The sequence below is a fragment of the Spea bombifrons genome, chromosome 4, assembly GCF_027358695.1.
Source record: "Spea bombifrons isolate aSpeBom1 chromosome 4, aSpeBom1.2.pri, whole genome shotgun sequence".
Lineage (NCBI taxonomy): Eukaryota > Metazoa > Chordata > Amphibia > Anura > Pelobatidae > Spea > Spea bombifrons.
Window position 1 is genome coordinate 21155469 of NC_071090.1, and position 27938 is coordinate 21183406.

Consider the following 27938-nt stretch of genomic DNA (forward strand, 5'->3'; position numbering starts at 1 on the left):
AACAACACCAATTATCCTGAAGCCATTAACTGTAAAAAGCTATTTGGAGGAAAAGTCTTAAAAGTTGTGCAATCACCACGGCAACCAAATTGATTTTCCCTTTGAATAGTCTACATTCAGCGTTATTAATTGTTCCTCATAAATAAGGCGCTGAATGTCTGAATCATGAAATACCGAGCAGTAAATCCCCCGGTTGTGTGATGAAGCAAAAGCTTTACCAAACATAAGAAAACCTTAAAACCTTTTCTTCGGAAAATACCCCTCTGACTGTGCAACTTTATTTATTAACTAAACCTGACAGGCTGACATTTAGCGAAGTCACATTACTCTCTCAGGTCTGGCATCAGAGCACCGAGCACAGCAGCGGTTTCTGTGTGACACGCCGAATACCCGGCGTACAGGAAGTGCCACGTGTACTCAGTGCGCATGTGCAAGGCCGCCCCGAGGCCGGGACTCTGCACTTCCTGCTGCCGACAGCTCAGGCTTCAATTATTTTTTTTTTACTACTAGTATTTCGCGGCCTGGACAGCTGGTGACTTAACGCGCAAAGTTGTAAGGATGAGCAGCTGAGTTCGGACCGCAGCGATACGTATCCAAGTCTCGTTTTGTTTATTTTTGTCTTTTCCTCGGTTTTGATTTACCATGTCCAGCGCCGGGTATAACGCCCAAAATGGGGGATCGGGGCCGCCCTATACTAATGGTGAGTTTGTGGGCATTTCTGGTCCTAGTCCACGGTTTCTTATTCGCTTGTCAGATGTATACTTGGATATAGTAGATTAGTGTGGGGGACGGGGACGTGACCTTTTCCCTACACTGGATTTGGAGTTCCATCTGTCTTTATAATATAACTCCCATCACACACAGTCGTCTCGCGAACTAGAAAGCCTGTGGGTACCCCAGCCCACACTGTATGGGGGGGGTATGATACCCTTGCGCAAAAGTGGGAGGTGGTCGCCACGTATAGTGTCAGCCTCTCAGTATTTGAGCTGCGTGGGAGTTGTTACACGGGCTCTTTCCGGTTTATGGGAAGTCAGGACCCCTGTATGTTAGCAGGGCCCCTGTTAGGCCAAACGCCTCTTGTACTTGAGGTCAAAGGTCAGGGTAGGTGCCGCCCACTGGGCTAAAGGTGGCTGGTGAGCTCTGTTGCAAGTGTTACATAAGACTCCATAGAAGCTGCAGGGCTTGTGTCCTTGATTCTAGAAACATATGTGGAAGTTGGTAGAGCCTCCTGACTTCTATCATAGCGTCATGTGACATGGCCTCGGCTGTAATGCGGTCTCAGAATCATCACGTCTGTATTTTTTTTACAACTAGGACAATTGCCATTTCCTATCAATGGCCGGTGAGCGCACCCCAAATCGTACGTGTTTTAGTGTCAAAATGATGCATAGAAACATTCTTCATTATGAGATCATTTGGGAGTCCCAGTTGAAGTTTTTGAGATTGTGAGGCTGGTCGCAGCTCTCTTTTGCTTATTGCTGTTCTGATGACCTGCGCAGCGGTGCTGGGACAGTGTTGGGATTAACCTGTTGAGTCAGTTTTTATAGTAGCGGTGGTGAGTTTTGGCACAAGGCAGACCCATCTTCAATCTGCTTGTCTCAGAGGTGGACCGGATGTCACTTTAACATGATTCACATGCCTTTAGGGAGAACGCACTTGACGTGAAACTGATTTTGTCACCAGACCTGTGCTGATAAAGCTGTGTCTGTCTAAGTAACTTTAATCACAAGCATCCCAGCATTTCTAGTGTTCATACTGGGGTGTCTCGGTTGAGGGGTCATAGAGGGCTGGCGAGGGGCACCTACCTTACGCCTGGCTGAGCTTCACGACACCCCAAGGTAGCCATTTGTGAGTCGTGCTTGAGGTCTGTTCTGATGCCCTGAGAGATATATAAAAGATAGAGATATATACACGCACATACACACTATCACTATTTTGTACAATAGGCACTTGTCCCGTGTTTGGCAAATGCTCGTATATGTAATGAAGGCAGAAATACATTGGATACATACTAATACTAATGCTGTATCGTTAAAGGGCTTACCTTGGCAAGATAAAAATAAAAATAAAAAAACAAAATATATATATATATATAATTTATTTAGTTTTTTTAAAAAAAAAGGAAAAAAACCCCATATAGTTAAATCAAATCCCGTCAGTCTCCTCAAACATTGAATTCTGCATTATGCGGGGCTGACAAGCTTTCATTTTGTCATCAAAAGGTAATGGGGAAGAGTTAAGAAAAAAAGGTACACAAATAATATAATATTATGCTCTAATATTATCATTGGCCAGACAATAACATTACATTTATTTGATGTAGCGCTATAGGGGACAGTAACAAATAATAAAAACTGGCAGTAATTAACACATGGGAGCTTACAATCTATTGGTCAGGCTTCAATGTTTGGCTGTGTAGAGTATTATCGAAAAAGTAAATCGGAGGGGGAAATATGGAGAATTATATCATCGCTCCCCTTTTTTTATGGCTGCTGCTGGGTTTATCCTGGCTTAGGCATTGCCAATGTTTTTCTTGTTGAAAACCACCGGAGGCCATTGGATGCCATTCTGATCTAACATATGGAATAGAATAATCATATGTATACGTGTACACCATTTGTGATATCATTTTGCTGGCAGGTCATCGCGGTAGTTGCCCCCCAGCTTAGCAATGCTTAGAGATACAGACCCAACGCTGATCTCAAAGAGTTAAGTTATTTCTCACTTCAGCAGCAGATGATATTGAAACGTGTGTTCTCTATTATTATTTATTATTAGTACCTTACTACGTTTTTATTCCTTGCAGCAAACCCTATATGAGGTTTTGCATGATTGCATGGTTGTGCGTCACCCTTCCTAGCCGGACTTGGCTCGCTTGTCATGCTTATGTCAGAAGTGCCTATGGCTAGTTTAGTAAATTGTTGGAAGTGAGTGTTCTTATCAAACTGTGTCTCTTCACCCCCCTTTACCTTCCTCTAGAACAAGGAGTGTGACAATGAAGGTATGTTTATGGGCGCAAGATTGAAACTAAGAGTAGGAAGAAGAGATGCCACATCTAGAGTTTTCCCTATACTGAAGCCATGAGCCTTGATTCCTCTAAACCTTGGGATACTTTAATGTGCTTTCTTTAAAAAGAGGTGGAAATAAAATGTAGCTAAGGTAGAAGCTGCAGCTGCCCTCCTCCGTGGCCTGAGGATTCTTACCGCTGATTGGCTGCTTAAGGCAGCTAGCCAAGGAGAGGAAGTCAATGGACGTGCTTTCCGTCCATAGGGGGTCGCCAAGCCAGCGCTGGAGCTGACCAATGGGGAGTTTATTGCCAGCACGGGGGGGGGCGGGGATTATCCCTCCACGAAATTGTAAAAGGGACACAACAGAAACGTGAAAGCACCTTTTACTAAATTGTTGTTAGTGTTCAATTACTTTGAGCCATTTTGCTAGGATATCTGTATATATTATGTCAGTTGTCTGCAGTGGACTCTCTCATAATCTGGATAATCTGTATGAACTATTCGATTCAGTGGGGAGATTAAGCCAAAAGTTTGAGGTTTCATTGTTGTGTATTTCTTGTTTGCTGATAAACATGGCATTGTTGATATTAGGGTAACCTAACCCTTTCAGTGCCAAATATGTCTGAGCTATGGTTGGCCAAGTGGCCCTAAGAGACCAACCCTGTTACCCTTTTACTACAATTCGTTAGTCATTTACATGCACATGCAAGGCTTTTGTTTTATACATAGAATCTTGTATGTTTCTTTTGCATGTATTATATGTTTAAACGCAGGGCTCCGGGGGAGGAAAGGGGTGAGGTTGTCTGGCACCCGATTTGTATTTCTGACTAGTTCAATCACGGCACTGATCACTTAAGCTTTGTATTTCCCCTTTGCCTTCCTCATGGATGCGGTGGAAAGAAATGGTTTGGCTGCGGCACGACTTGTTTGGGAATCGCCGTAGCAACCTGCGTGCGATGCTGGCGTGTTTCCGCCGCTCGTCCTCTTCCTGCTTTCGTATCTAGCTCTAGTGCCACATGTACAGCCTAAAAATCTCTGATGTGGAAACTGCCTGCATCGTATGGTTCACCTAAGGACAGCTATCGCTTTCTTCATTGGCTTTCATAATCAGTTTAGTGTCTGATCCTGTTTTGGGCTAAAAATATTAACGGAAAGATCTTTATCATCTTATTTTGTTATCTGTTTATGCTAATATTTTTCCATTTGCCAGATATTTGTATACCGGTCCTAAAGGTTCATTTTCTTAACTGATTTTTTTTTTTTTTATTATTTTCTTTAAACTATTCTATTTTAATCTATACAATTAAAATGTTATGGATAATGTAAATATTTACAAGATATGTAGAAACCCTAGGAACCAGAGTTTTTTGTTAACTTTTGTAAGGGAGAGTTTGAAGTATGGTGGTATCTTAATCTAAAATGCAATGCTGTCAGTCAACAGTTTAGCGTAATTTTATTTTCAAGTCTTAGTTCCTTTTTTTGTTTGTTTTTTATTGCGCCAGCTCAAACTTCTCTATTTCAGTGTTTTTGGCGCAAACATCTGCAAGGACTTTTATTGTGCGGTGCAAGTATCACGAGTCTAGATCGTTACTCGCTGGCTCATCCACCTCTAGTTCTGTAAACGTTAATCTTTCAGTAATTAACTTATGTAAACATACTTTAGTCGCTAAGTACGAACTATAGGTCAGACGAAGCATTTAAGCGTGCTTTAACACCTTTAGCTTTGTTGCTTTCACAGTTCTAAAACCAAAGTAACTTTTTGTGAAGGCGACCTCCTGCATGTTCTCTGCTTACATTATATCCTTGCGTTTTTTGTCTTTTTCACGATATCAAACACTATTTAGAGTGTGGTAGATAAGTGAAACAGCCTCCCATCAAACGTGGTAGACGCTAATACAATGAGATAGGCGATCTAAGACAAGACCCAAGATCTGATTAAGGTTTGGGTCTCTACCTCTACAAAAATTCGATGTTTCTAGGTTTCTTCTCAGTTTTTCGTTTGTGCTAAAAGTATAAGTACATTATAAGTATTAACATTTTGTTTTCTTTTTTTATCTTTATAAGGTCCTGTTCAAAACCAGTTGATTTATGCACCCCAGTCATCTGTTGGGCAAGGTTACGGAGCCCTGCTTCCCAGTGCCGAACATGAACAAATGTCTGCCAAGGTTCCTCAACATGCAAGCCCTGGACTGTACAGTTACAGTAGTCCTCAGACTGTTCGGCCATTGGTAAACTATCAGGGAAGTGGGCAAGCTCTAAACAGACCACCTATGGGATCCACACCAGCAGTATCTCTTCATAATACTGGCAATGTCCCCAGAATGCCCCCACCTCCTCCTCAGAACTCTACTGGTATGCCAGCAACCATTAGCGGAAATGTTCCCAGAATGAACCCGTCTCAAAACTGGCAGTATTTTCCAACATCATTGAGCCATGCACAGCCTCAAGCTTTGGGAAATCACGTACCCGCAACAGCAGGGACGATATCAGGACATCCGTCATCACAAGTGAATTCGCAGCCACCAACTACTCAGCAGTATGGTGGCCCTCCTCTTCAGAACAGTTTTATGAGCCCAGGTACAGTATATGTATTAGGGTTATAAATTCATACAAATATACTTAGGTGTCATAATCTATCCTTTGGATAGAAAAGCTCAGTTTTGACCTGACCCGTTAAAATAATGTTTATCGAGTCAGCAGTGTACACTACTCTCTTCCAACTACAGATTTTACTGAATTTAAGCGGATGACATACTGTTTCAAAGGCAGTATTTACTATATGTTCTGCTAAATATATAACCATCTTGAACCTTCAATTCTCTATTAAAAGAAATTCTGCATTAGCTAAAGTGGTTTGATCAAAATCAATGTGTTTTAGCTAAACGTTATCCTAATGCAGTTCTCTGATGGCTGCATACCCTGATAATTAAACTTTTAGACTCGCTGAACTAAGATATTTATGAAAAAGTGCAATGTGTACTGTCGCTGTAATCAGTGCAATCGTTAGACTTTGGTCACTGGTGGCTTTTTACTTGTTGACAGTAGTGTTTTCTTTTAACATATGGTACATTTGCCTCTTGCCTGTTCCTGGTGGGTCCAGGAATACGTCACAATAAGCTTAATTCTTAAAGTTAATAGTTTTATATAGTGCTTTTAAGAGGTGTGCTTGCTAAATATCGGTTGAATGTTGGAGTGAAAAGCACATTTTCTCCATTAACCACTTGACGGTCCAGGCACATCACGCAAAAAGTCAGTTAATGACAATTGACGTGTCATTACTTTAAATGGGTGCTTTCTTCACCCAACACTGAGATTGGTATCAGGTAACATGTAAAAATAATTCTCCACTGATGTCACCATCAGGGGAACCTTCTAGTTCCAAAAAAAGGCCAGAAATATACATGGGGGCTTCAAAGATGTTTCAAGTAGCACATGGGGACAGAATTACTAGATTTGGAAAAAATAGTTTTGAAATAGCAAGACGCTACTTGTAATTATTGCCCCATAACGTCCTGATATCCAACATTTTTATGTTTTTTTTATTTCTAAACTCAGGACAAATAGTAGAATCTATTTAGCAGTTTTTTCATTTGTTTTTATAGATGAGAAAAAGTCCCTTTTTCCCCCTCAATTTTCAACATATATTTTTTTTATACTTTTTTTATAGTAAATGATATGATGCGATCAAAGTAAAATCTTAAGAAAGCCCTTCTTGTTCTGAAAAAAAAAATATAACTTGTGTGGGTTCAGTAAACGGGAAAGAAGAATATTACAGCTAAACACGAGCAGCGCAGAAATGTTAAAACAGCCATTGTCACGAAGGGTACAAAAAATAAAATCAGCCTTTGTCACGAATGGGTTAAAATAACATGACATGGATCAGGAATACAGTGTAGACTTTTAAACGGTAGCGGGAACCGGCTGATTTTAAGCGTAATATCTTCATAGGCGTACAGAGGCTCTTTATCAGCAACCTTCTCTTCTGTGTTCCAGTGGCACGTTGTGTTCGCTAATCCAAGTTTAAAAGGCTAATTGATCATTAGAAAACAATTATGTTAGCATAGTTAGAATTTTCCTTGTTTTCCATGAAAACCGCTAAGTGACCCCAAGCGTTTGAACAGCAGTGTATCTGTAGAAGATTTTGAGGATCGCTGCAGTTGTGAGGGTAAGATTGTACATACTATGAAGAAAAATGCTTTTTCTATCGGTATTAGTTGGGATTGTGTATGCTGTTGATCACCGGATGAGCTATTGCCTGTAGCACCTTGCATGATCTGCCACGTGTGAGGAGCTAAAATGCATATTCAATTGGAACAGAACCTGCCTTCCAGCTTCGAGGCTGATAGTGTTGGAACGCGGGTTTCGCAATGTATTGGGGATTATGTTAATGGTGAATCGGGTTTTAGTAACGCCTTCCCTCTAAGAAATGTTTGCACTGGCCTTGAATATATTACTGTGGACAGGGCTGGATATTTGCATAAGATCCCTGGCCGTTATAGAAAGTCTAACATTGGGCTAGTAATCTCTCTATTCAGACCAGCAACATTTTCTGCCAGCTGCTCAACCCCTTTGTGTATATGGTTCTTTTAATGAGGGAACCTCATACTTTATATTATTTTACATCGTAACTTCTAAAGAGACATTTGGGTTATCTGAACAACAAAATCATTTTGTACGCACGATGAAAGTAATCAGTCTATGAAATTGACACCCCAATGTAAAGACGGAGGCGATGTAACCTTGAGGTGCTGGCATCGTGCTCCAGTGAGCGTTCTTCATAAAATTGAAGGTGCCATTATTTTGTGTGCCTGTCGGTGGCTCTGTGTTGTTGTGCAGAAGATATGTCTCCCGGTGCTAGATATATTTACCGTTCCTTAAACGTGAGACTTTTAGAACTTTTTGGTATATGTGATGAACTTTTCTGAACACTCACAAGTGGATATTTTGTTTTCACTAACCCGCAAGCTCAGGTGGGACTAAACACTTAACTTCATTATAAGTCATGAAGTATAAACTTCAGAGGGTTCCTCCTGCACAAAGGGTATGTGTGTAAATCTCTATAACGCTATATAGAATTCTTCCTTAGATTCTTCCTAAGATTTGTTAGTTTTTGCTTTCAAAGCAAACTTCAACGGTTATGAGTGGTTGACCTGCCAACCATGTATCTCCTGTGTGGTTGGCACTTTTGACTCCATGGTGGGGGATCCGATCACTGATTTCAGTTGTGTGTACCGGAACTGCCTATTGGTCGCACTTCTTCCAATGGTGCATAACCTTCTTTCAGCATTTGACAAGTTCTGAAATGGGAGACTTGCAATCGGAGAGACTGATCATCATGAAGAGGAGAATGCTGCACATCCAGTCCGTGACTTTCAGCTTCTCATGTATTGGGAAAAATATCTTCTCTGCCCCTGGATAAATACACTTAACAAATACACACCGTGTACGTAACTATACCGAATGTATACACACCCCAAGTGCAGGTAGAACAGAACACACGCTATTCGTATATAACTACCCCCATATAGCGAAACTGCATGTTTTTTTGTAAGGTATTTGAACTACTTGTTGGAAATCCTGTGATAATTTAGCTTGGTCTTCAGGGTCCTCTTTTGATTGCGTATTACAGAAGTGCAATCCGAGAAAACCAAACTGTGCTGACGATGCTATTGGACTCTCACCTTTAGTCTCCTGGTTTTCGCTATCAGTTCCAACTGCAAGGAAGGGTACAGAGGCCACCGGTACAACTGCTGGCGCTTTTTACGAAGTAAATACAACTTCCAGTTCTTGGCACATTAAAGAACAGTTGTGTCCCTTTTATTTTTTTCTTAGGGGCTGTAGTCTGACTAAATGGCTTAGTTAACACACACTGTAGCGCTGGTTTAAAGCAGCCTCTTGTGTCCACGTACTTTGGCATAGACCACCAGGACAACAAAACCTCCAGCTTTTTATGAGTCACGAGGCAGCAGCAGTGCATCGGTGTTGCGGCCTAAAACATAGTTTTTAGGGCTAAAGCGTTGAATGCTTGCCTGAGGGACCACCCTGCCATTTGGGCAGTTGTTTAGCTTGAAAATCTCCCAAATTGCAAGTGATGATGCCTGCCCTGAGGGTATCGCCAAAGTATCTGGTTATGTTTGTCTTCGGGCAATCGTACGCCAAAAGAATTTGCAACATAGTATTAAAAAGGATTGCTTTGTTTAAGATTATTTCTCCAGTTACTTTCTTTCTCTTAAAATCAAAGGGTTGCAGTTCATGGTTTGATATAAATACCAAAATATAGCAGACATACTTTATTCTCAAAATCATTATTTTAAATCAAATGTGTTGGAGCGCAGAGCAAACACTTAAAATGCTATTTGTCTCATCATCTGAATGATTTTTTTTTTGTTTTTTCCCGCTTTTAAAGTAAGCAATATTTAGTCCTAATTGATTACGGACATGCTGTAGCTGTCCTTGTGCCTCTGAAAACCAACAAGGCTAATAGCAGGGGCAGCTAACCCAGAGGCAATTGCTTCCCTGGCTGTTCCAAAATTGTTAGTAAAGTCAGGTCTGAGCTGTTAGGCAAGAACACATGGACGTTACGTAGCTGTAAAATGGAGGTGCTCCCACAATGTGCAAGCAGCCAGAAAGAAAGCTGCTGCAGGTGAGGTAACGTGTGTTTGGGTGTGTGTGTATGAGCATGAATGTTTGTTAGTGTATATATGTCAGGACGGTGTTTGTTAATGGGTGCCAGTCCTTAAGTGAGGTACCAGGGGCAAGCACAAAGATCTGATGGGGCCACTTGGCTTTACATGCCCCCCAGGTCACAAGGTGCCACTCCTCCTGTGGCTAATAGGCCTAGGCATACCCTACAGCCATTTTGTCTTAAATTTTTAACCTATTCATCAGATGGATTGTGATTCCAATGTCATAACTTTCAACTTGTTTGCATTTGCCTAATTTGGTTTGTAAATGTGTTCCTGTGATATACTGATTTTTGCAGGTATTACTCCACCACCGATGAATCATTCTCAGCCTGTTCGACCACCACTGGGACCTCCTCCGGTTTCATCGTCTTCTGCAGTTAGACCTCCCACACAGCCACCCCCTCGCCTACTTGCCCCTGGACCACCACCGCCACTACAAAGCGGTCCTCCTAAACAGGATGGTAAGTTAATGTACAGTTGTGATAGTTATGGTGTGCTTACATGCTTCTGATTTTAGCAACTTTCTCACACAGCCTTTATGTAGCCTTGGCTTACAACCACCGGTTCATTTCAAGCGGCATGTCTCATGTTGCACACATTTAGTACATCATAGTTTTCTTGTTATGGCACATATTGCATAAAACATTGGTTTGATAAGACAAACGATCTATGGGTTCTTAAAGAACAAATGCATGGTCAAATGCAAAGTTAATAATGTTTCTGCACTAGCGTTATGTGCATGTACGATCCCTGAATAGTTTGTGTGTGGGAAAGGTATAATTATTCTGGATAAAGAACACACAGCTTTTTTTTAAAAAAATAATTTTGCAGAAAATGAAATTCTCTAAGTATCGGAGCTCCATGCATTAGAGGCTTATAACAGAAGGCAGGTGCTCGAAAAGAACATTTTTAACCTAGAAATCTTCCAAGATGCAAAAAGAGGGTTCATTGCTACATATGTTGCATACATTTGTATGCCAGCTAAATCTCAAATACGTTTTGGTCATGTGGGTAGGAACGTTGGTTGTATCTACCCATTTATGTATGATCCCATATATAGTGAGGCTTCCTAGGGCTTCCTTTGAGCCTTGGTGTTCTCCAAGGACGCTCTACCTCAGTCTCAGTCTAGCTCTAATTTAGTTGAATTTTACTTCTTTCACGTTTGGTTATGTCTATAGCGTTCTATTAGAATGCTGTTTTCTATCTACAGGTGTTATTTATCAGTAGTACTTCTCGTGCAAAGATTTACTAGTGCTCTTATTACCATGGCAACCAGTGAAGTCTTCCAACTGAGCCAGTAGTTTGCCATTTGCCATAACCTGTGTATAGTAACACCATTTTGGTCCACTAGGGGGCGCTTGTGTTTTTGATCGGTTTTTCGATTTGAAATATAAACAAACAAAAATGCTTATGATAGTGTAGTATGTCAAAACTGCCTCTTGGTATAAAAAGTGATGTGTATGCACTCACACTTTAAATGAGATGATCAAGCCTTGTGTATTACCACCGCGTTCCGTGTGAGAAGCATATGTGGAAAAAACAGAGATATAAAGGACACAATGGTGTGGTATTTTCAGCAGGGTCTGGCACGCCAGAACAGATTTGCACTTACAGTTAGCCACCGATGTGTCAGGCGTGTAGGAGTTTGGTGTCCTCAATCCTTCCCGGTCACGTGCTTGTGTATGGGAGTAGTATATGAATTGATCCACCACGAATAAATATGTATATATAAAAAATAAATTTATTCTGGGCTTGTGCCCAAGGTAATAAAATACACTATGTGTATAGGCTATGCCTATACCGTTTTTTAAGAATTGTTAAAATAATAAAAAATGAAATAAAAAATAGTGAAAGTCCAAAGTCTAGGAACGGACGGTTTGAGCTCCCGTCCCTAGACTTTGGACTTTCACTATTTTTTATTTCATTTTTTATTATTTTAACAATTCTTAAAAAACGGTATAGGCATAGCCTATACACATAGTGTATTTTATTACCTTGGGCACAAGCCCAGAATAAATTTATTTTTTATATATACATATTTATTCGTGGTGGATCAATTCATATACTACTCCCATACACAAGCACGTGACCGGGAAGGATTGAGGACACCAAACTCCTACACGCCTGACACATCGGTGGCTAACTGTAAGTGCAAATCTGTTCTGGCGTGCCAGACCCTGCTGAAAATACCACACCATTGTGTCCTTTATATCTCTGTTTTTTCCACATATGCTTCTCACACGGAACGCGGTGGTAATACACAAGGCTTGATCATCTCATTTAAAGTGTGAGTGCATACACATCACTTTTTATACCAAGAGGCAGTTTTGACATACTACACTATCATAAGCATTTTTGTTTGTTTATATTTCAAATCGAAAAACCGATCAAAAACACAAGCGCCCCCTAGTGGACCAAAATTATCTTTTCTAACACCGGGAGAGTGTTATTACGGGTTTGCAGCTGTGTATCCGGTTTAAAAAGAAAGGAAAGTATCTTTTGTTATTATTGTTCTTGTACACTTTTTTGACACTGGTTTTCTCACTACTTTTTGCTTCTATAGTAACACCAGACGGGTGATATGTTTAATGAAAGGCGATATTCGATTAAAAATTTTAGTTTGACAAACATTTGTACAGTACGTAGTAGTGTTGAGGCTGAACATCTCTCCTGCCATGTGATATGTTTATCGCCAGTCTGGTCCAGGTCAAGCAGCTTGTCAGTCGCACAGAATGTTGGACTACAAGAAAGGTGTTGCGCTGCCATGCTGGAGCTACAGCTTCCCCTAAAGCTGTTTGTTCAAGAAGCTGCCTGTGGCACTGATACGTGGTGTTCATAATGTGGTATTTAGCAGTAACGTAGATATTAAACAGTATGTACAGTTGCATATTCATTGTATGTAGCGGAGCATTTGCTACAAATCAGCCATACACAGGCCGACATGTAAATCCCCAGGTCCCTTCCTTAGAAGTTTGCCTCTGTACTGTCCCTGTGGACGTTGCCGTTCCCTAAGCACTGCCTGCTGCCGCTTTTATACTGCTTGCTTAAGGCTTTCTCTGTTAGAATGTTTAAGAAGGTAACAAATGTGCATGAACGGCTATCGATACACGGAGCAGCACCTGCTGAAGGGGGCTTCTGATGACCAGGTACTCGCATGCCGCTTGTAATTGTTTATACGCTTAAATTCTAGTTTAAAGTGTCCTTCAGCATAAATATATGTACGTGAAATCTGCGAATTGGCCAAGTTTAGCTTTAACATTACGGACTCCTCTAGTCTTGTAGTATCATATGTCCCTTTGCTGCTGCAGGTTCTCAATGCTCTCCTAAATGGGCCTGGCGTGCCGCTGCGTTCAGTCTTCAGTCTTGTGTGAATGCATTCCCCCTCGTAGGCATTGTCCTAGGACTCTTGTCCTAGTATATGACTAAAATGTGCTTTATATTTATCTGTAATAATTTCAGACAGCCCCCAAGTAAGGGCTTTTCAACAACAACTAATAGTAATGTAGCTGTTTTAGGCTAGACCTTGAGTGTGTTCTTAGCCCTGTGACATTTGCCTATTCAAATAAGATCAATTTGCAGGTGTAGTTTTTAACCGCGATGATCGATAATTTCGTGTTAAACAAGGAACATCTGGTACTTGTACGTACATCAGACAATGACTAGATTAAATCCTCAGTCAGCATAATGCGACCTACATCTAGTTACAAAAACCTGTGGGCTAAATCAAGAGCTTGCAGAAGAGCCAACCATTTAAACCTTCTGATGTCACTGTATTATCAAGTGCCTACCCTGGTGAGCTTCTCCTTCAATAAGTGGTCAGATGCTTAGAAATAATGTTTTACTTTACTAAAAACTCTGTATGTAGGTGGACCAGCCAATTAACAGCAGAAATAGTAGAGCTTAACCACACTAATGATGTACTGAGACACGACGTGCAAGGTAACGCTGGGTCTGTTTACTTTAGGTGTCCACCATTTAAGTAGAGTTGGGTAGTTCTTGCAAACATAGAATTTGAGGCAGTAAAGAACCATTCAGCCCCTCTAGTTCTTGCCAACTTTTTTTCTCCTGGGGTTAAAGGGGCAGTTTAATTACCCTGACAGCCCTCTTTGAAGAAGAATGCATATTAATGTACTCGCCGAGCGCTTTAATATGCAATATTACATAATGGAAATACATTATTAAAGGGTCTTGACGCATTCAATCAGTGGCAGGAAAGTGCTCTTATTGAAATCAATCGCAGCACTTTGCATACATGCATTAAAATGCATACGATGGTTGGAGTGACCTTTTAGTGGCCTTTTAAAGGGTTGATACTTTAGATTTTCCTCAAAAGTAAGTATCTATCCAATAAGAAAAGGTATTATACAGCAATTTCCTTTTTATTGCACACATTTTACATGTAGTGTAAACATGATGGCACATTTTTTGGTTGTGGCTACTTGTGGAGCTCTTTTGTTCCAAAGGGTGCCTTTATTATTATTTTTTATTATTTGTTTTAATTATTTTTTAATGGGTTCTGTGGTATGGGGATTTGAGGAGCCCTTTAGTATACATTGACCAATTTTAGTCCTGTGCAAGATTTAATTGTTGTTGAGTAATGCAGGTGCGATGCAGGCACAAGGGATTTTGGTATAATCACAAACGATGATAAGGCATTGGTGCCCTGAGGGTTTATTCTGTATGCCTAAAACGGTCTTACAAGAATTCTGTCTGCTAAGAATCATTGCAGCTAGCGCTAGACACATGACTTCTGGAGCAGTTTTGTGCATTTTAATTTGACTACCAAAATATTTGACACTAAGTGGATAGCACACCCTTATCCCTGTGACTCGCATAACCTGCTGTTTCTTATCCCATCATTACCAAAAAGAATGTTCAGAGCAGTTTATTCTTTCACACAATGGGTTACGCATCTAGTTTTCTTTTAGCTTAGGGTTTTCTGCCATAGGTATTATCAATCACATTGCTTACAGCTTAAGTCATGCCGATTATTGGCAGCTGTCTGTAAGGATGTGTGTCTAATGGCAACACATTGCTAATGGACCAAATACTCTTCTAATAAGGTGTTAACTACTTCACAGCGTGTCTTAATCTTACATGCCAAAGTAAGAGAGCGTGCGGTATTTTCACTCGCTCAATATATGCCGTTTCTTGTAAGTCGTGAGCAACGAAAACCTAAAAAAAGAGATGCTATACCCAATATAACATCTCATGAATAAGCTGTGCACGTATCTTATTTTTTCCTATGGTATATTGGTTTTAGTAGCTCAAATTATAGCATGAAATATGTTTTCAAAATTTTGGTTTAATTCTCCAAGCATTTAATACAAATCTTCGATACCGTATTTGCTCGATTATAAGACGACCCCCCCAAAATCTGAATATTAATTTAGGAAAAAAAAAGGTTTTTATTTCCTTTTATTTTCCAACCTGCCCCCCCAGTTATGCACATCTGCCCCCAGGCTTGCCACTCTAAATGCCACTGTGCCCCATGATATGCCTTTTGACCCCCTGTGTGCCACTCTGCCTCCAGGAATGCCTTATACCCCTATATGCCACTCTGGCATTTAGGGGTTTAAAAGGCACATTATTTGGCAGAGTGGCGTATAGAGGGTTAAAAGGCATTTCTGGACGCAGAGTGGCATTAAGGGGATTAAAAGGCATTTCATGGAGCACTCTGCCTCCAGAAATGCCTTATGCTCCCCATTTAACACTCCTCCCCCCCCAACTTACCGGTGCTTTTGACTCCCAGTGTGGGGTCCGGGCAGCGGGTAGACGTCTACGCTCCGCCCCAGCTACACACCGGCGAGTCACAAGCACCGGTAAGTTGGGGGGTGTTAAATGGGGGCATAAGACAGGAGGATCCAGGTCCCCTGCAGCCCTGCGGGGGATCTGGATCTTAGTCTCATAGTCAGACCTATTTGAGGTCTGATTATAAGACGAGGCATTTGCTCTCAAAAAAACCTCTTCTTATAATTGAGCAAATACGGTATATTAACATGGGGCTTTACAGTATAATAAAAGGGATAAACAATGAAACAAGTGTATTTATATATGTACCGTACACATTCTGATCCGGGTAAAATAGGTATAAATACATTAGGTCTAAGTAGTAGTTGTGGTGGTGGTGAATACATTTAGGTCTAAGTAGTAGTAGTAGCGATGAATACCGTATTTGCTCGATTATAAGACGACCCCTCAAATTTTGGATCTTATTGGGGAAAAAAAGAAAAGGCCTGAATATAAGACGACCCTAATGGGAAAAAAAATCAAAACCACTGTTTTTGTCATAAAAATAGTTTAATCATTAACATATAACAACCAGATTATCTGTAAAATAGCAAACATGTACAAAAAAACTTGCTCACCTGTCAGTGGGAATAGCAGATCTATAGATGTCCCATCAACTTGTCCCACGCTCCTCAGTCACGCTTAAAGGGGTCTGGGAATCATGGGAAATGTAGTTCTCTAGGTTGTGTCCCTAATTGAACCAGCTATGCAAATCATTCCTACCTGACAGTCTATGCTCCTCTTCACAAATTGTGAAGAGGAGCACAGACTGTCAGGTAGGACTGATTTGCATAGAATCATAGGTACAAAACAAAAAAAACGAAGCTGGGTCAGGTGAGAACAGCGCGACCCACGTGACCCGCGCATCAGAGGATGCTGAAGCCGCGGATTACGGAGGCGGAGCCGGCAGCTGCCGTGGATGCGGCGGCTGCTGCGAATACGGCGGCGGCTGCCGCGAATACGGAGGCAGCGGCGACTGCCGCGAATACGGAAGCGGCGGCGGCTGCCGCGAATACAGAGGCGGCGGCGGCTGCCGCGAATACGGAAGCGGCGGCGGCTGCCGCGAATACGGAAGCCGCGGCGGCTGCCGCGAATACGGAAGCCGCGGCGGCTGCCGCGAATACGGAAACGGCGGCGGCTGCCGCGAATACGGAGGCGGCTGCGGCAGATACGGCGGCGGCGGCTGCCTATGTAATTGTGAGGTATCGTGGGGGATGATCTGAGGTCTGATTACAAGACGACCTCGATTATAAGACGAGGTCGGTTTTTCAGAAGTTTTTTTCTGAAAAAAACCTCGTCTTATAATCGGGCAAATACGGTACATTAGGTCTAAGTAGTGGTGGCGGATAAATTATATTATATACACACACAATTTGTGTGTCTAAATGTTTCTAAAATATATAGTGCTCATATCTTATGAAAGATAAGCACACGATGTTTAATCAATATGTCGTTTAAGGGCAAGGTGTTGAAATGTGCAGAAATTTGCCATTTCTACTGCGGTACGTCCTCTGTTCATACACCCCGCTTAGTGCTTTAGTGGTGAATTTGTGGGGTAGCATAGCCGATAAATGCTTCTTTCCCCTTTAAAATTTGGTGTTTTTGTGTTATTGTCGCAGCGAGGTTGCGATGCCGTTTTTCTTTTTGACCTGCTCGGTTATTAATAGGTTCAGTTAAGCGCTTCGTTGCAGTGCTGTTATTTACGCCGGTGCCCTTCTCCCTCCTGGGAATGCCACATCTCTAAAGATTGAAATATATATCTTAGAAACTCAATGCAGGGGCTATAATTAGGCTCGTGCAAACATGTGCTCGGTGCTCTTAATTACATGCATTATAGGAGATCACCTGTAAGTTCGGCTTTGGCTGGACGTGGGGAAAAAAAAGCATAAACATTTTATAAAGTGCTCTAGCTGGAAAAGACTGTAATGTGAAAAATCTGATGTGTTTATGTTGTAAATTCTGTTCAAACCGTGTACTTGATAGGTTTGGATGATTTTATAACCAGATATTATGATCCCGGAGGTTATTGGCATATGTAATATATACCTTCCAACTTCTGATCCCCGGCGGATCTTGGGAAGTAGAGCGTCACTTATACTGACAGTACAGCTGCACGTGCACAACTCTGCGCGTGCGCACAACATGCATTCTCTGGTGTCTCAGACACCGGACAATGAAATCGGACTGCGCCAATAAGGGTGACCTGAGAAGGCTTTAAATTGCTTGAGAGTCTCCGTGTTTTAAAACGCAGTGTGGTCCCACTGATTCAGCTCCATGATAAGCCATATAGCCATGTAAAATTATTTAGGACTCTCCAAAGTTGGGGTACTTTGATGTAGTGATGGGCTAAGCAATACTTGGCCCACTCATTTCTTGCTCTTTTTTGTATACGTATTGGTCATTGTTATTTTAGCAGAAACCTGGGAATCTGAATGTGTGTGCGCCTCTTCTGCTCTTTAGGCTGTTCTCCCCTTTCTGAATATATACAGAGACAAACAAATGTAAATCTTTTTTCCCCAGGTTATTCTGCTCCTCCTGCAAGCGACAGTAGTTCAGTTCAGAACAGTTACGACACTATAGAAGGTGGCGGAAGCATGGGTAAGATTTCATGCCCAAAATGTCCTGTGAATTGACTTCTATAGGTTCTTGTGTAAATATTTTTATGTAAGATGGACTTTATCCCAGATGTGTTGCTGGGCATATTTTAAAATGTGTTTGGGTTATTCTAGTACATTTCACAAAACATAGCTGTTTTGACCTGTGTATATATTGTCTACATGATTCTTAACTGTTTTTGGGGCATTTTTTCTTACATTTTCTATTTTTTGATTTTTTTTTTTTGATTTTTTTTTTAGGAATGGTGCATCCGGCTCAACCACCGCCATCTCAGAATCCTATGACCAGGAATGTTGGCAACGCATACCCATCGCTGCCTCCTGGCTACCAGAATGTATTTTCGGCTGGAGGCCCAGGTCCACAGCAATTTCCCAGCAAACCCCAGCAGATGCCTCAGGTTAAAATTTCCTACTTTTAATTCTTATTAATATGTATGCTGTCTTCTTAAATATATGGGGATCTCTGTTTACTATGACCAATGAGAAGACATGCAAGTAGTTGGTTACTTGCTCAGTTCCTTGTGGGTAGCTGTATCAGGGGGTTTGTTAACTGACAACCGAAGACCTGTCCTGGTTTAAGATTCATGCCAGACTTTGCAATAAATAAATCTATTAAAGATAAAAGTAGGGATCCTTACAAATTTCCGTCTGACTTTATCTAAAACTTTTTGGTCTGCTTTCCAGCCTCCGATGGGAGTTAATCATTTGGCATCAGCTGTTGGTGGCTTAAGCCTTCATCAAGCTCGGCAACTGGACGAGCTGAGACCTGTGAATCTTCTTCAGGAGAGGAATATCTTACCGCCGACCCCTCTGCAAGCACCCACTCCGTGTCTCCAGGAGGACCTACAGAAACTGAACTGCAGCCCTGAGTAAGATCTGTAATGTTCGGTCTTTCAGCTTTATTGGCGTAGTCATGAAAATATATAATAATAATAAAGTATATTTTCTTATCACAGTTCATAAACGTATTGGCCAGACCCTTATTTTTAAATTCCAAAGGTTTGGCGTTTCCCAAATATTACAATTGCGTTCTGGTACATTAATATTATTAATGTATTAAAATAAGCAATTTATATGTATGTCTGAAACCCCACGTATATGTATTCTATAGGAGCAGACGTTTAAACTCTCATTTCTCTTCCCTGTGTGGTTATGCCAAAAGCATTGATGGCAACACATCACCTTTGCATAGAAGTACATTTGGAAGTCTTCCGATTTCAAAGAACTATGTCTCATTGATTAATTCATACATGTTTTATTTTGTGTTTATTTTTACAGGTTGTTTCGTTGCACCTTGACAAACATCCCACAGACACAGGCGCTGTTAAATAAAGCCAAACTCCCGCTGGGACTACTGCTACATCCATTCAAAGATCTCTCGGTATGTGCAGCTTTTCAAAATCAAGGGGCAGCCGTTCCTTTTTAAGGATTAAAGAACAATTATACATGTTCAAATAAAAAATACTGCGATTAGTGCATGGTCATGGTCTCAAATGTAATTTCTACATTTCAGCAATTACCTGTTGTCACTTCAAGTACAATAGTCAGATGTCGCTCCTGTCGGACATACATTAACCCCTTTGTCAGCTTTTTGGACCAAAGGAGATGGAAGTGCAACTTATGTTACAGAGTAAATGATGGTAAGTGTGTATGTGTGTTCATGGATGCATTGGGTTAATTTGAAGTTTTGCAACGTCAGACTGCGAAAATTTAGATTTAACAGCGGTGAGGGCTGCAAAAAAGTCACAAATTTTGGATATCCCAGCTTGGGCACAAACTTGGATACACGGAATTCTTGCCCTGTTTGTGGTCCGCGTAGACTGGCATTGTGCAGCTCTGTGAAAGCACAATTCTTCACGTATCATCGCTCCTGTTGCGCTCAAGACTATTTTTGTTTTTCTTACCATTTTAGTTCCTGAAGAGTTTTTGTATAATCCCGTAACCAGAGTTTATGGAGAGCCTCACAAAAGGCCTGAGGTTCAGAATGCAACAATAGAATTCATGGCTCCTTCAGAATACATGGTAAGTAAAGTCAAAGCAAACATCACGCAGGTGCTTCGTTTTTAATGATTAGGCTGAAGCTAAACGCATTTTTGCATATATAGTTTTTATATTGATATTAAAGTGTAAGGAAACAATATTTATTGCTTTTAGAAGTCAGATTTTTAGGCCAATTAGAGGCCTATAGTATCTTGAAGATCTTAATGCTTCACTCCATACAATTTGGAAATGAAGTCTTTAATTTATCCCAAGTTAACACGTTAATTGCTCGTCTTTAGCTTTGTTTCAAGTGATTGAAAGCCGTCTGAATGTTATGTTCTTTACAACAGCTCCTACAGGCAACTTGGCATCACTGACCATGTATGTAGGATTGAAAGAGTGTCGTCAATGAAACCTATTTGTGTTTTCTTTCTAGCTGCGTCCCCCTCAGCCTCCAGTGTACCTTTTTATGTTTGATGTGTCCCACAATGCGATAGAGACTGGCTACCTGGGCACGGTTTGTCAGACCATACTCGACAATCTAGACTGGTAGGTTTCAAAGAAAAGTACCTGTTCCTGTCATTTTTTTAGCTTAGTGGATTATGCTGAGATGCTTGTAACTCTGCTGATCGAGAGCTCACCGTACCAAACCTTATACCTATGCCCTTTCTGGCCTTGGAAATCCATTTGTGTTTCCCATAGAATGTAGCATTTTGTTCTGTATCATTGTAGACAACATTGTCCGTGTCCATATTTCTTATTTCCTTATAAATTTCCTATAAAAAATACACTTTCATACTCTACAGTCCATTTTTGTAATGGAAGACAACCCATAAATCCAGCTGGCGTCTGCCAGCCTTCTTCCTAAATTGCTGAATTTGCACGTTATTGCAGGATCCCAGAGAGTCGCGTCAAGCTTCAGCCAAAACCTAATGGTTTTCCTTAGCTGCTGCAAGTTTGGCTTTAAAATTATTCTCTAAAAATGTAATTCCAACTTTGGATGCTTTTGCATTAAGGCCTGTAGTTCAACCAAGGAAAATACAGCTAAAATACTATTAAAATTATCCTTTAAGTATTACTTTTATTTCTTTTTTACAGCCTTCCTGGGAACACAAGAACAAAAATAGGATTTATTACATTTGACAGCACCATCCATTTCTATAGTTTGCAAGAAGGAATGTCACAGCCTCAGATGTTAGTGATATCAGACATCGAAGGTAAGTATTTTTTTATTCTGGAGCTTCAAAATCTAGTTTGAGTTAATTTCCCATCATTCTGTTACGGGTGAATACAGTTGGAGCCTCACTGTTGTATTGGGGTGACTTTTATGGAAACTAAGTTGTTAGTATACCCATAATAATCTGAATTGTGGTTCTGTCATAACGACATATTTTCTTATGCACATCATTTCAATGATTTATTATGCAATATAATGAATGTCTTGGCAATTCCAAACCTGTTTTGTAAATAGTATAGGTTTGGAGATTTAGTTACAAGGCCTACTACTAAATAACAGACTTAAGTGGTTTCTCTATGCTATCGGAACATTTTGTTGCTGTATACATCATATAATATTTTAATATTAAATCAGGGCCCAACAATCCCTGAGCGCCAGGTTTCCATGGCGACTAGAAACCCTTTCCTGGTCGCTAGGGTTTTGCCACCCAATGCTTTCCTGCAGGGGTGTGGTGAGGCCAGTGCTGTGCGTTACACGGCTACACAACGCCCTTGAAGCGTAGCGTAGGGTGCCGGATTCATGATGGCAGACGATGAGGTGAGAGGATAGGGAGGGGGAGTAGTGAATGTGAGTGTACACTATAGTGTCAGTCAGTGTGTATATGTATATTGTGGTGTCAGTGTGTGTAAATGTATAGTGCTGGAGTCAGTGTGTGTGTAAATGCATTGTGCCAGAGTTAATGTCTTACTGCATTGTAGTGCCAGATTCAAAAAAAGCTGTCTTCTAGATCCAAACCAAATCTGTTTTGAGAATAGAAATAAAGTTCTATGAAATCTACAGGCAAAATTTTTCTCCTCAGTTCCGTCATCTCTGTTCTGTGTTAACAATGTATTTTATACCATGTTAGTGTAAAATTGTTGCAATTTTAGTTTCTTGAATTTGTATACTTGTACTTCCAGATGTGTTCATCCCCATGCCTGAAAATCTGTTGGTTAATTTAAACGAGACCAAAGAGGTAAGACAGTATATGCTAAAATGTACCAACCATTACAATATTTACATAAATTTACAGTCAGTTGAACATAAAAACTTGGCTTTATATTTGTAATAAAATACTTTTTCTGAAACCCAGCTTGTTTTGGTGCGTTGGGTGCCCATCTAAAACCTCCTTTTGTATGCATATGATATAGACTTTTTTTATTATTATTATTATACTCTACAGACAATACAGATCCCTGCCACATCACAGGGATTCCCCAGCGACATCAGCTTTGACGTTGCCGAAAGGAATTCCTCAATTTCTGATCGGGCACTTAAATCTCTGTTGAATGCAACAGTGCTCAGTTAGTGCGCTGTTAAATAAACGCCTTATTGAATGTGACAGCCTGATCTCCCTGATCATTTATTGCAAATGTATTTAAATCATGTCTGACAGATTTCAAATGCTAACATATAGGCAGTTGTTTATGCTCTATTGACTTGTGCCAAGTTTATTTTGGTGATTGAGTCCCATTTATTAAATAGGACTTAATAGAAAGCAGATCTGTTTTGTGGAAATAATGATGCTTAACATGTTAGATATGTTCCATGGCCCATAGATATGTTGCTTAGGATGTGATTATGATACAATTCCTTCTGCTGAATTATACTTTATTATACTTTAGTATGTTTAAGTCTTTTTTTTTTTTTTTTTTTTTTTGCTTGAAGTTGGTACAGGACTTGCTGAAGAATTTGCCACACATGTTCACAAAGTCATCAGAAACCCAAAGTGCTCTGGGACCTGCGCTGCAGGCTGCATACAAACTGACTTCAGCCACAGGCGGACGTGTAACGGTCTTCCAAACCCAACTTCCATCGCTGGGAGCCGGAGCATTGAAACCAAGAGAAGAACCAAACCAGAAATCCACTGCAAAGGTAAATTTCAAATCGATGTGGCCCTAGTGAATTCATGGTAACATACAATCAATTGGCTGAAGAGAGTTAATCTATAGGTGTTACGTACATTTGTTTTTCCCAAATACATTTTTTTGTTCCCTATCTACTATGGAAAAAATCTGAGAGGAGTACTTTGTATTAAACCTGTAGAGCTGCATTATTATAATTTAGTATATACGGTCAGCAAAAGGAGATGTGGAAAGTGTGTTGCTAAAGCGATTAATCTCTTATTACTTCCTCTAGCCTAGGTTTAAATATCTAATGTTAAATAAAATCTCGCCCTTTCAGGAGATACATAATCTGACACCAGCAACTGACTTCTACAAGAAGTTGGCTTTGGATTGCTCGGGGCAGCAGATTGCTGTTGATTTGTTCCTCTTAAGCGGACGATATTCTGATTTGGCTTCATTGGGTAAGTACGATAGCCGGCGAGATGTATTTCACATTGCTTTGATTCGGCATGCCTTGCTTACTCCTTGCCTTTCTGATTTCAGGGTGCATTTCTAGATATTCCGCTGGAAGTGTGTTTTACTATCGTGCCTATCACCACCAACGCAACGCTGCACAAGTGGAGAAACTACAGAAGGAGCTGAGGCGCTACCTCACCAGGAAGATTGGCTTTGAGGCAGTCATGAGAATCAGATGTACTAAAGGTATAAATACGTTTAACAAACTGTTTCTGTCTTTAACAATTGGTTAAATATGTTTTAGTGAAAAATGTCTCCTTCCAACATATCCCCTTATTTTCAAGCCTTCACTCAATTACAACCTTTTCTGATTAATTCTCTTGCATCCTGAGTTTGTCACAACCCGTATCTGTTTGTAAGGCTTTGCAGGTGACGTTCTGGCTATTACTGTCCTTCATATGTGTTTTAAGCTCCAATGGATTAGATTGTCACATTGCTGCATTTCTCTCACTAATGCTGTAAACTGGCAAGAGCAGGGCCCTCCTTCCTATGGTGCAGATTATGTTAATTTTGTATGTTATCAGTTGTAATGTTGGTTACTTTTGTTCTAGATCCTATTGTAATAGCACATTATAAACAGAAATCTCTAAATGTAATAAAATGCAGGCCAAAAGTCACCCTTCCATGTAATCGCATGAAAAGGTACACTATATGTATCATATAAGTTGGAGTATTAGGCACCATCCATGGTCTTCATGAATCCACCAGACTACCGGGTATGGGTCCCCAGCCCATCCAAAATGGAATACAATCAGCACAAGCACTGTCTGTCCGACTAGCTGCACGCAACATACAGTACACACAATTAATATATGTATATATAATATATTATTGGGTCTGTAACTGCTTTGTGTCTTCACAGGTCTTTCCATCCACACCTTCCACGGAAACTTCTTTGTCCGGTCCACAGATTTGCTGTCTCTTCCAAACATTAATCCTGATGCGGGATATGCGGTGCAGATGTCCGTGGAGGAGAACTTGTCAGACACATCTGTGGTCTCTTTCCAGTCGGCGCTCCTGTACACTTCCAGCAAAGGTTAGTTTAAAAAAAAAAAAACTGTTTAAAAATGAATAAGATGCGCATGTGCAACTCAGCGAAGGCAGAGGACTTTAAGGTCTTTGATATCTTATATGTAAAATAAATAATAAAATCTTTTTTTTTTTTTTTTTTTTTTTTTTTTTACAGGAGAGAGGCGGATTCGCGTGCACACCATGTGCCTACCTGTTGCTTCAGCTCTGTCCGATATCTATGCCGGGGCTGATGTGCAAGCAATTACGGCACTTCTGGCAAATATGGGTAGGTAGGCAGATCCTTTAAATAAGCTGGATGCTTTTTTATGTTCTCATTTCCAACAGATACCATATTCATTTTTTTATTTTTTTTTTAACAATGTTGCTCGCTTTGTGACTCGGGACTCGCATAGTACAATGTAAGACTGATGTGTTTACTGTGGCAATGCAGTAATAGAGCTCTGTACTTTGCAGAGTATTGTAGTCCGCGCTAATCTCTCATCGTATGCAAGGTAAATAGCAAGCACGATAGAGGTTTCTGGAAATGTACCCCTGCTCATAAACTTTTGCTATGAATACAGCTATCGGGACATTTTAATAAATGTACCTTTTTAATATATGGTGTTCTGTGTTAATTCACTAAGGTTTTCTTCTTGCAGCTGTTGATCGTTCTATTTCATCGAGCCTGAGCGACGCTCGGGATGCTTTAGTGAACGCCGCGATCGATTCGCTGAGTGCTTACCGGTCGTCTGTGTTAACGGTTCAGCAGCCAGGACTCGCTGCCCCGCTGTCTTTGCGTCTCTTCCCTATGTTTGTATTGGCTCTCTTGAAACAGGTAAGAAATATTGTTAAGGTTCTTTCTAAGTAAATGCGGCATTTATAGAATAACGACTTATAGTTATTTGTTTCTTCTCTTCTGCAACAGAAGGCATTCCAGACTGGGACAAGTGCAAGTTTGGATGAGAGAATCTACGCCATGTGTCAGATTAAAAACCAGCCGCTGGCGTACCTAATGCTTATGACGCACCCAAGCTTATACAGAGTCGACAATCTGACAGATGAGGTATTGGTTTACCATTTGTTTTGTAAACCCATAGCCTATTACAAAAAATGTAATTCTTGTATTACTGATTTATATAGCACAATCCTAAAAAGTAATACCTAATAATTTTACTAGTGGAAACAAACTCACAATTATTATTTTATATAGCGCCGTCGTTTCCGCAACGCTGCACAATGGGCAAATAGGACGTAACAAGTAGTATATCATATAGATATTTGATTTAGAGAAACAAGGGGTAAAAAGCCAGTGTCAACTTAAATTGCAGGCTTTATTATAAGTTTATAGTTTGGCAGAAGAAATTTTTAGAAATCTAGTAACTGGTATTAGAAACTCACTGTATCTGATTAACCCGTTCCTATGATTTGTATGGTAGTTACACCTAAACATAGACATAGAGTCAATCTGAATACACATAGAAATGAAAATAGAAAATATTACAATTTAACCCTTAACAGTCCCAATAATTTTCCTTAAATGGTCCATTTCTTTCCCTCGCAATAGACAGACGTGATGATGGATCTTAAACGGATGTGCAGCAAGTCTGTCGGTGTGCTCAGCATACATTTGCGTTGGGGATTGTAATGTAGTGCTGGTGTTACAAGGCCCAGGCTCTCCTTCAGTTCGGCGACGTATTGTTGAGAGCTGATAGCATCTTGTACAGCGAGACTTAGACCTTGTATATAACTTCGCAACTCCATGTTTAACTGCAGTTTTGTTCCTTTAGGTAAAAAAAAAAAAAACTCCAACCATCTTTTCTACATATGATAACTGGGGGTCCCCTTTAAATTTGATGCCCCCTGTGCATGTGTGCAGAAACGCTCTTTATATGACTAGCAACTGTTATTTACGTTCTAGGGAGCTCTTAACATCAATGACAGAACCATACCTCAGCCACCAATTCTCCAGCTGTCTGTCGAGAAACTGAGCAGAGAAGGAGCTTATCTCATGGATGCTGGAACGGTACGTACATGTTTTAAAACAAAATCTGTATAAAATATTATGCGCCAGTTTGTTCTGTTTGTATTGGCAAGGAATTTTGCATTATAATGTAATGTATTTTGCTTTATACTGTAATGTATACATTTAAATGAACAAATGTGAGGAGGAACCTGCTAAGAGTATCACTCAATATTAAAGTAAAAGCCCAGCATGGCCGGTATAGAACATGGGTAGGTTTTAAAATGTAGTAAATTTTTCCTGTTTAGTTAAAAATAATGAAAAAATGTTTGATAATTTAAAAATAATCTCAAGTGTAATAGCAGAGCTGTTGAAATACCTTTTTATATTAATTGATTGAAGTATAACTGATTGGAAACTTTCAAAACTATCTAGGTCTCTTCTTGATAGTCTTGCAATCAATTACATGTATGTTAACCAGTAATAAAAAGGTATTGTCGTTGGTAAATGTGCCCTTTTTGTTTCTACAGCTAGCATGGTACTCCTCTATACGATTTTAACACCTATTTTATTTTAACACCTTTTTTATTTTAACACCTTTTCTAGGTGCTGTTGCTGTGGGTCGGACGCAACTGTAGCCAGACCTTCTTCTCCCAGGTTCTTGGTGTCCCTAATTATGCCTCAATGACCCAAGAAATGGTAAGAGCATCCATTTAATGATGTTAGAAACCGTCATTAACAGCACTGAGAACAATTTCACTCTATTTTTAGTAAACCAGCTCACTCAGAGACCATAAGTGCATAAGAAATACATTCCCTGATTTCAAAATGGGTTTTCTAGCATGCTGACAGAAGTACTACATCATTTGACTTTGGTCGATAATAATAATGCATGATAGCAATATCTGACTAGGGATGGTGTTCACAAATGCCTATTGCGCAAGAGAGTATCTCCCTGCAGAGTATCTGTATTAAAAAGATTGTGGATTCCGATACTTTATAGCTGCCTTCTTCTGTGATTCTAAATCAATGGAAACGTATCTTTATGTATTCATTTTCTATGTTAATATTTATGAGCTATTATGAACTATTACTTTACAAAGGAGGGCTCTATAGTTATGTTTGTTGGAACAATGTGATTTTGGTCTGTGCCATGTACTTGCTAATATTAAGCTTAAACGTTCAGCTATTTCAGGTGGTATTAAAGCTTTTTTAACCTTTCATTTTTTGTATAACTGTTCTGTAGTGTGCAAGCATAATTTGGTGACAGTCTTGGAATCCTATTTACTGCAATTTTTTTTAATGTCCT

The 27938-nt window shown here is 40.2% G+C and overlaps 1 protein-coding gene across 1 annotated transcript in view; it reads left to right on the forward strand.

The window, feature by feature from the left end:
* The first annotated feature begins 413 nt into the window (after nt 1-413).
* SEC24A (SEC24 homolog A, COPII coat complex component) overlaps nt 414-27938 on the forward strand; it is a 29233-nt gene continuing 1708 nt past the window's right edge. The window contains exons 1-21 of the mRNA XM_053463507.1: nt 414-700; nt 5073-5585; nt 9991-10155; nt 18005-18082; nt 18340-18497; nt 18784-18968; nt 19378-19480; nt 19613-19739; nt 20012-20121; nt 20516-20628; nt 21178-21296; nt 22216-22271; nt 22964-23170; nt 23480-23603; nt 23686-23844; nt 24521-24694; nt 24845-24955; nt 25329-25504; nt 25595-25732; nt 26588-26692; nt 27236-27328. Of these exons, the coding sequence (XP_053319482.1) occupies nt 643-700; nt 5073-5585; nt 9991-10155; nt 18005-18082; nt 18340-18497; nt 18784-18968; nt 19378-19480; nt 19613-19739; nt 20012-20121; nt 20516-20628; nt 21178-21296; nt 22216-22271; nt 22964-23170; nt 23480-23603; nt 23686-23844; nt 24521-24694; nt 24845-24955; nt 25329-25504; nt 25595-25732; nt 26588-26692; nt 27236-27328 (3072 nt within the window). The 5' untranslated portion in view covers nt 414-642. The remainder of the gene's footprint in view (nt 701-5072; nt 5586-9990; nt 10156-18004; nt 18083-18339; nt 18498-18783; nt 18969-19377; nt 19481-19612; nt 19740-20011; nt 20122-20515; nt 20629-21177; nt 21297-22215; nt 22272-22963; nt 23171-23479; nt 23604-23685; nt 23845-24520; nt 24695-24844; nt 24956-25328; nt 25505-25594; nt 25733-26587; nt 26693-27235; nt 27329-27938) is intronic.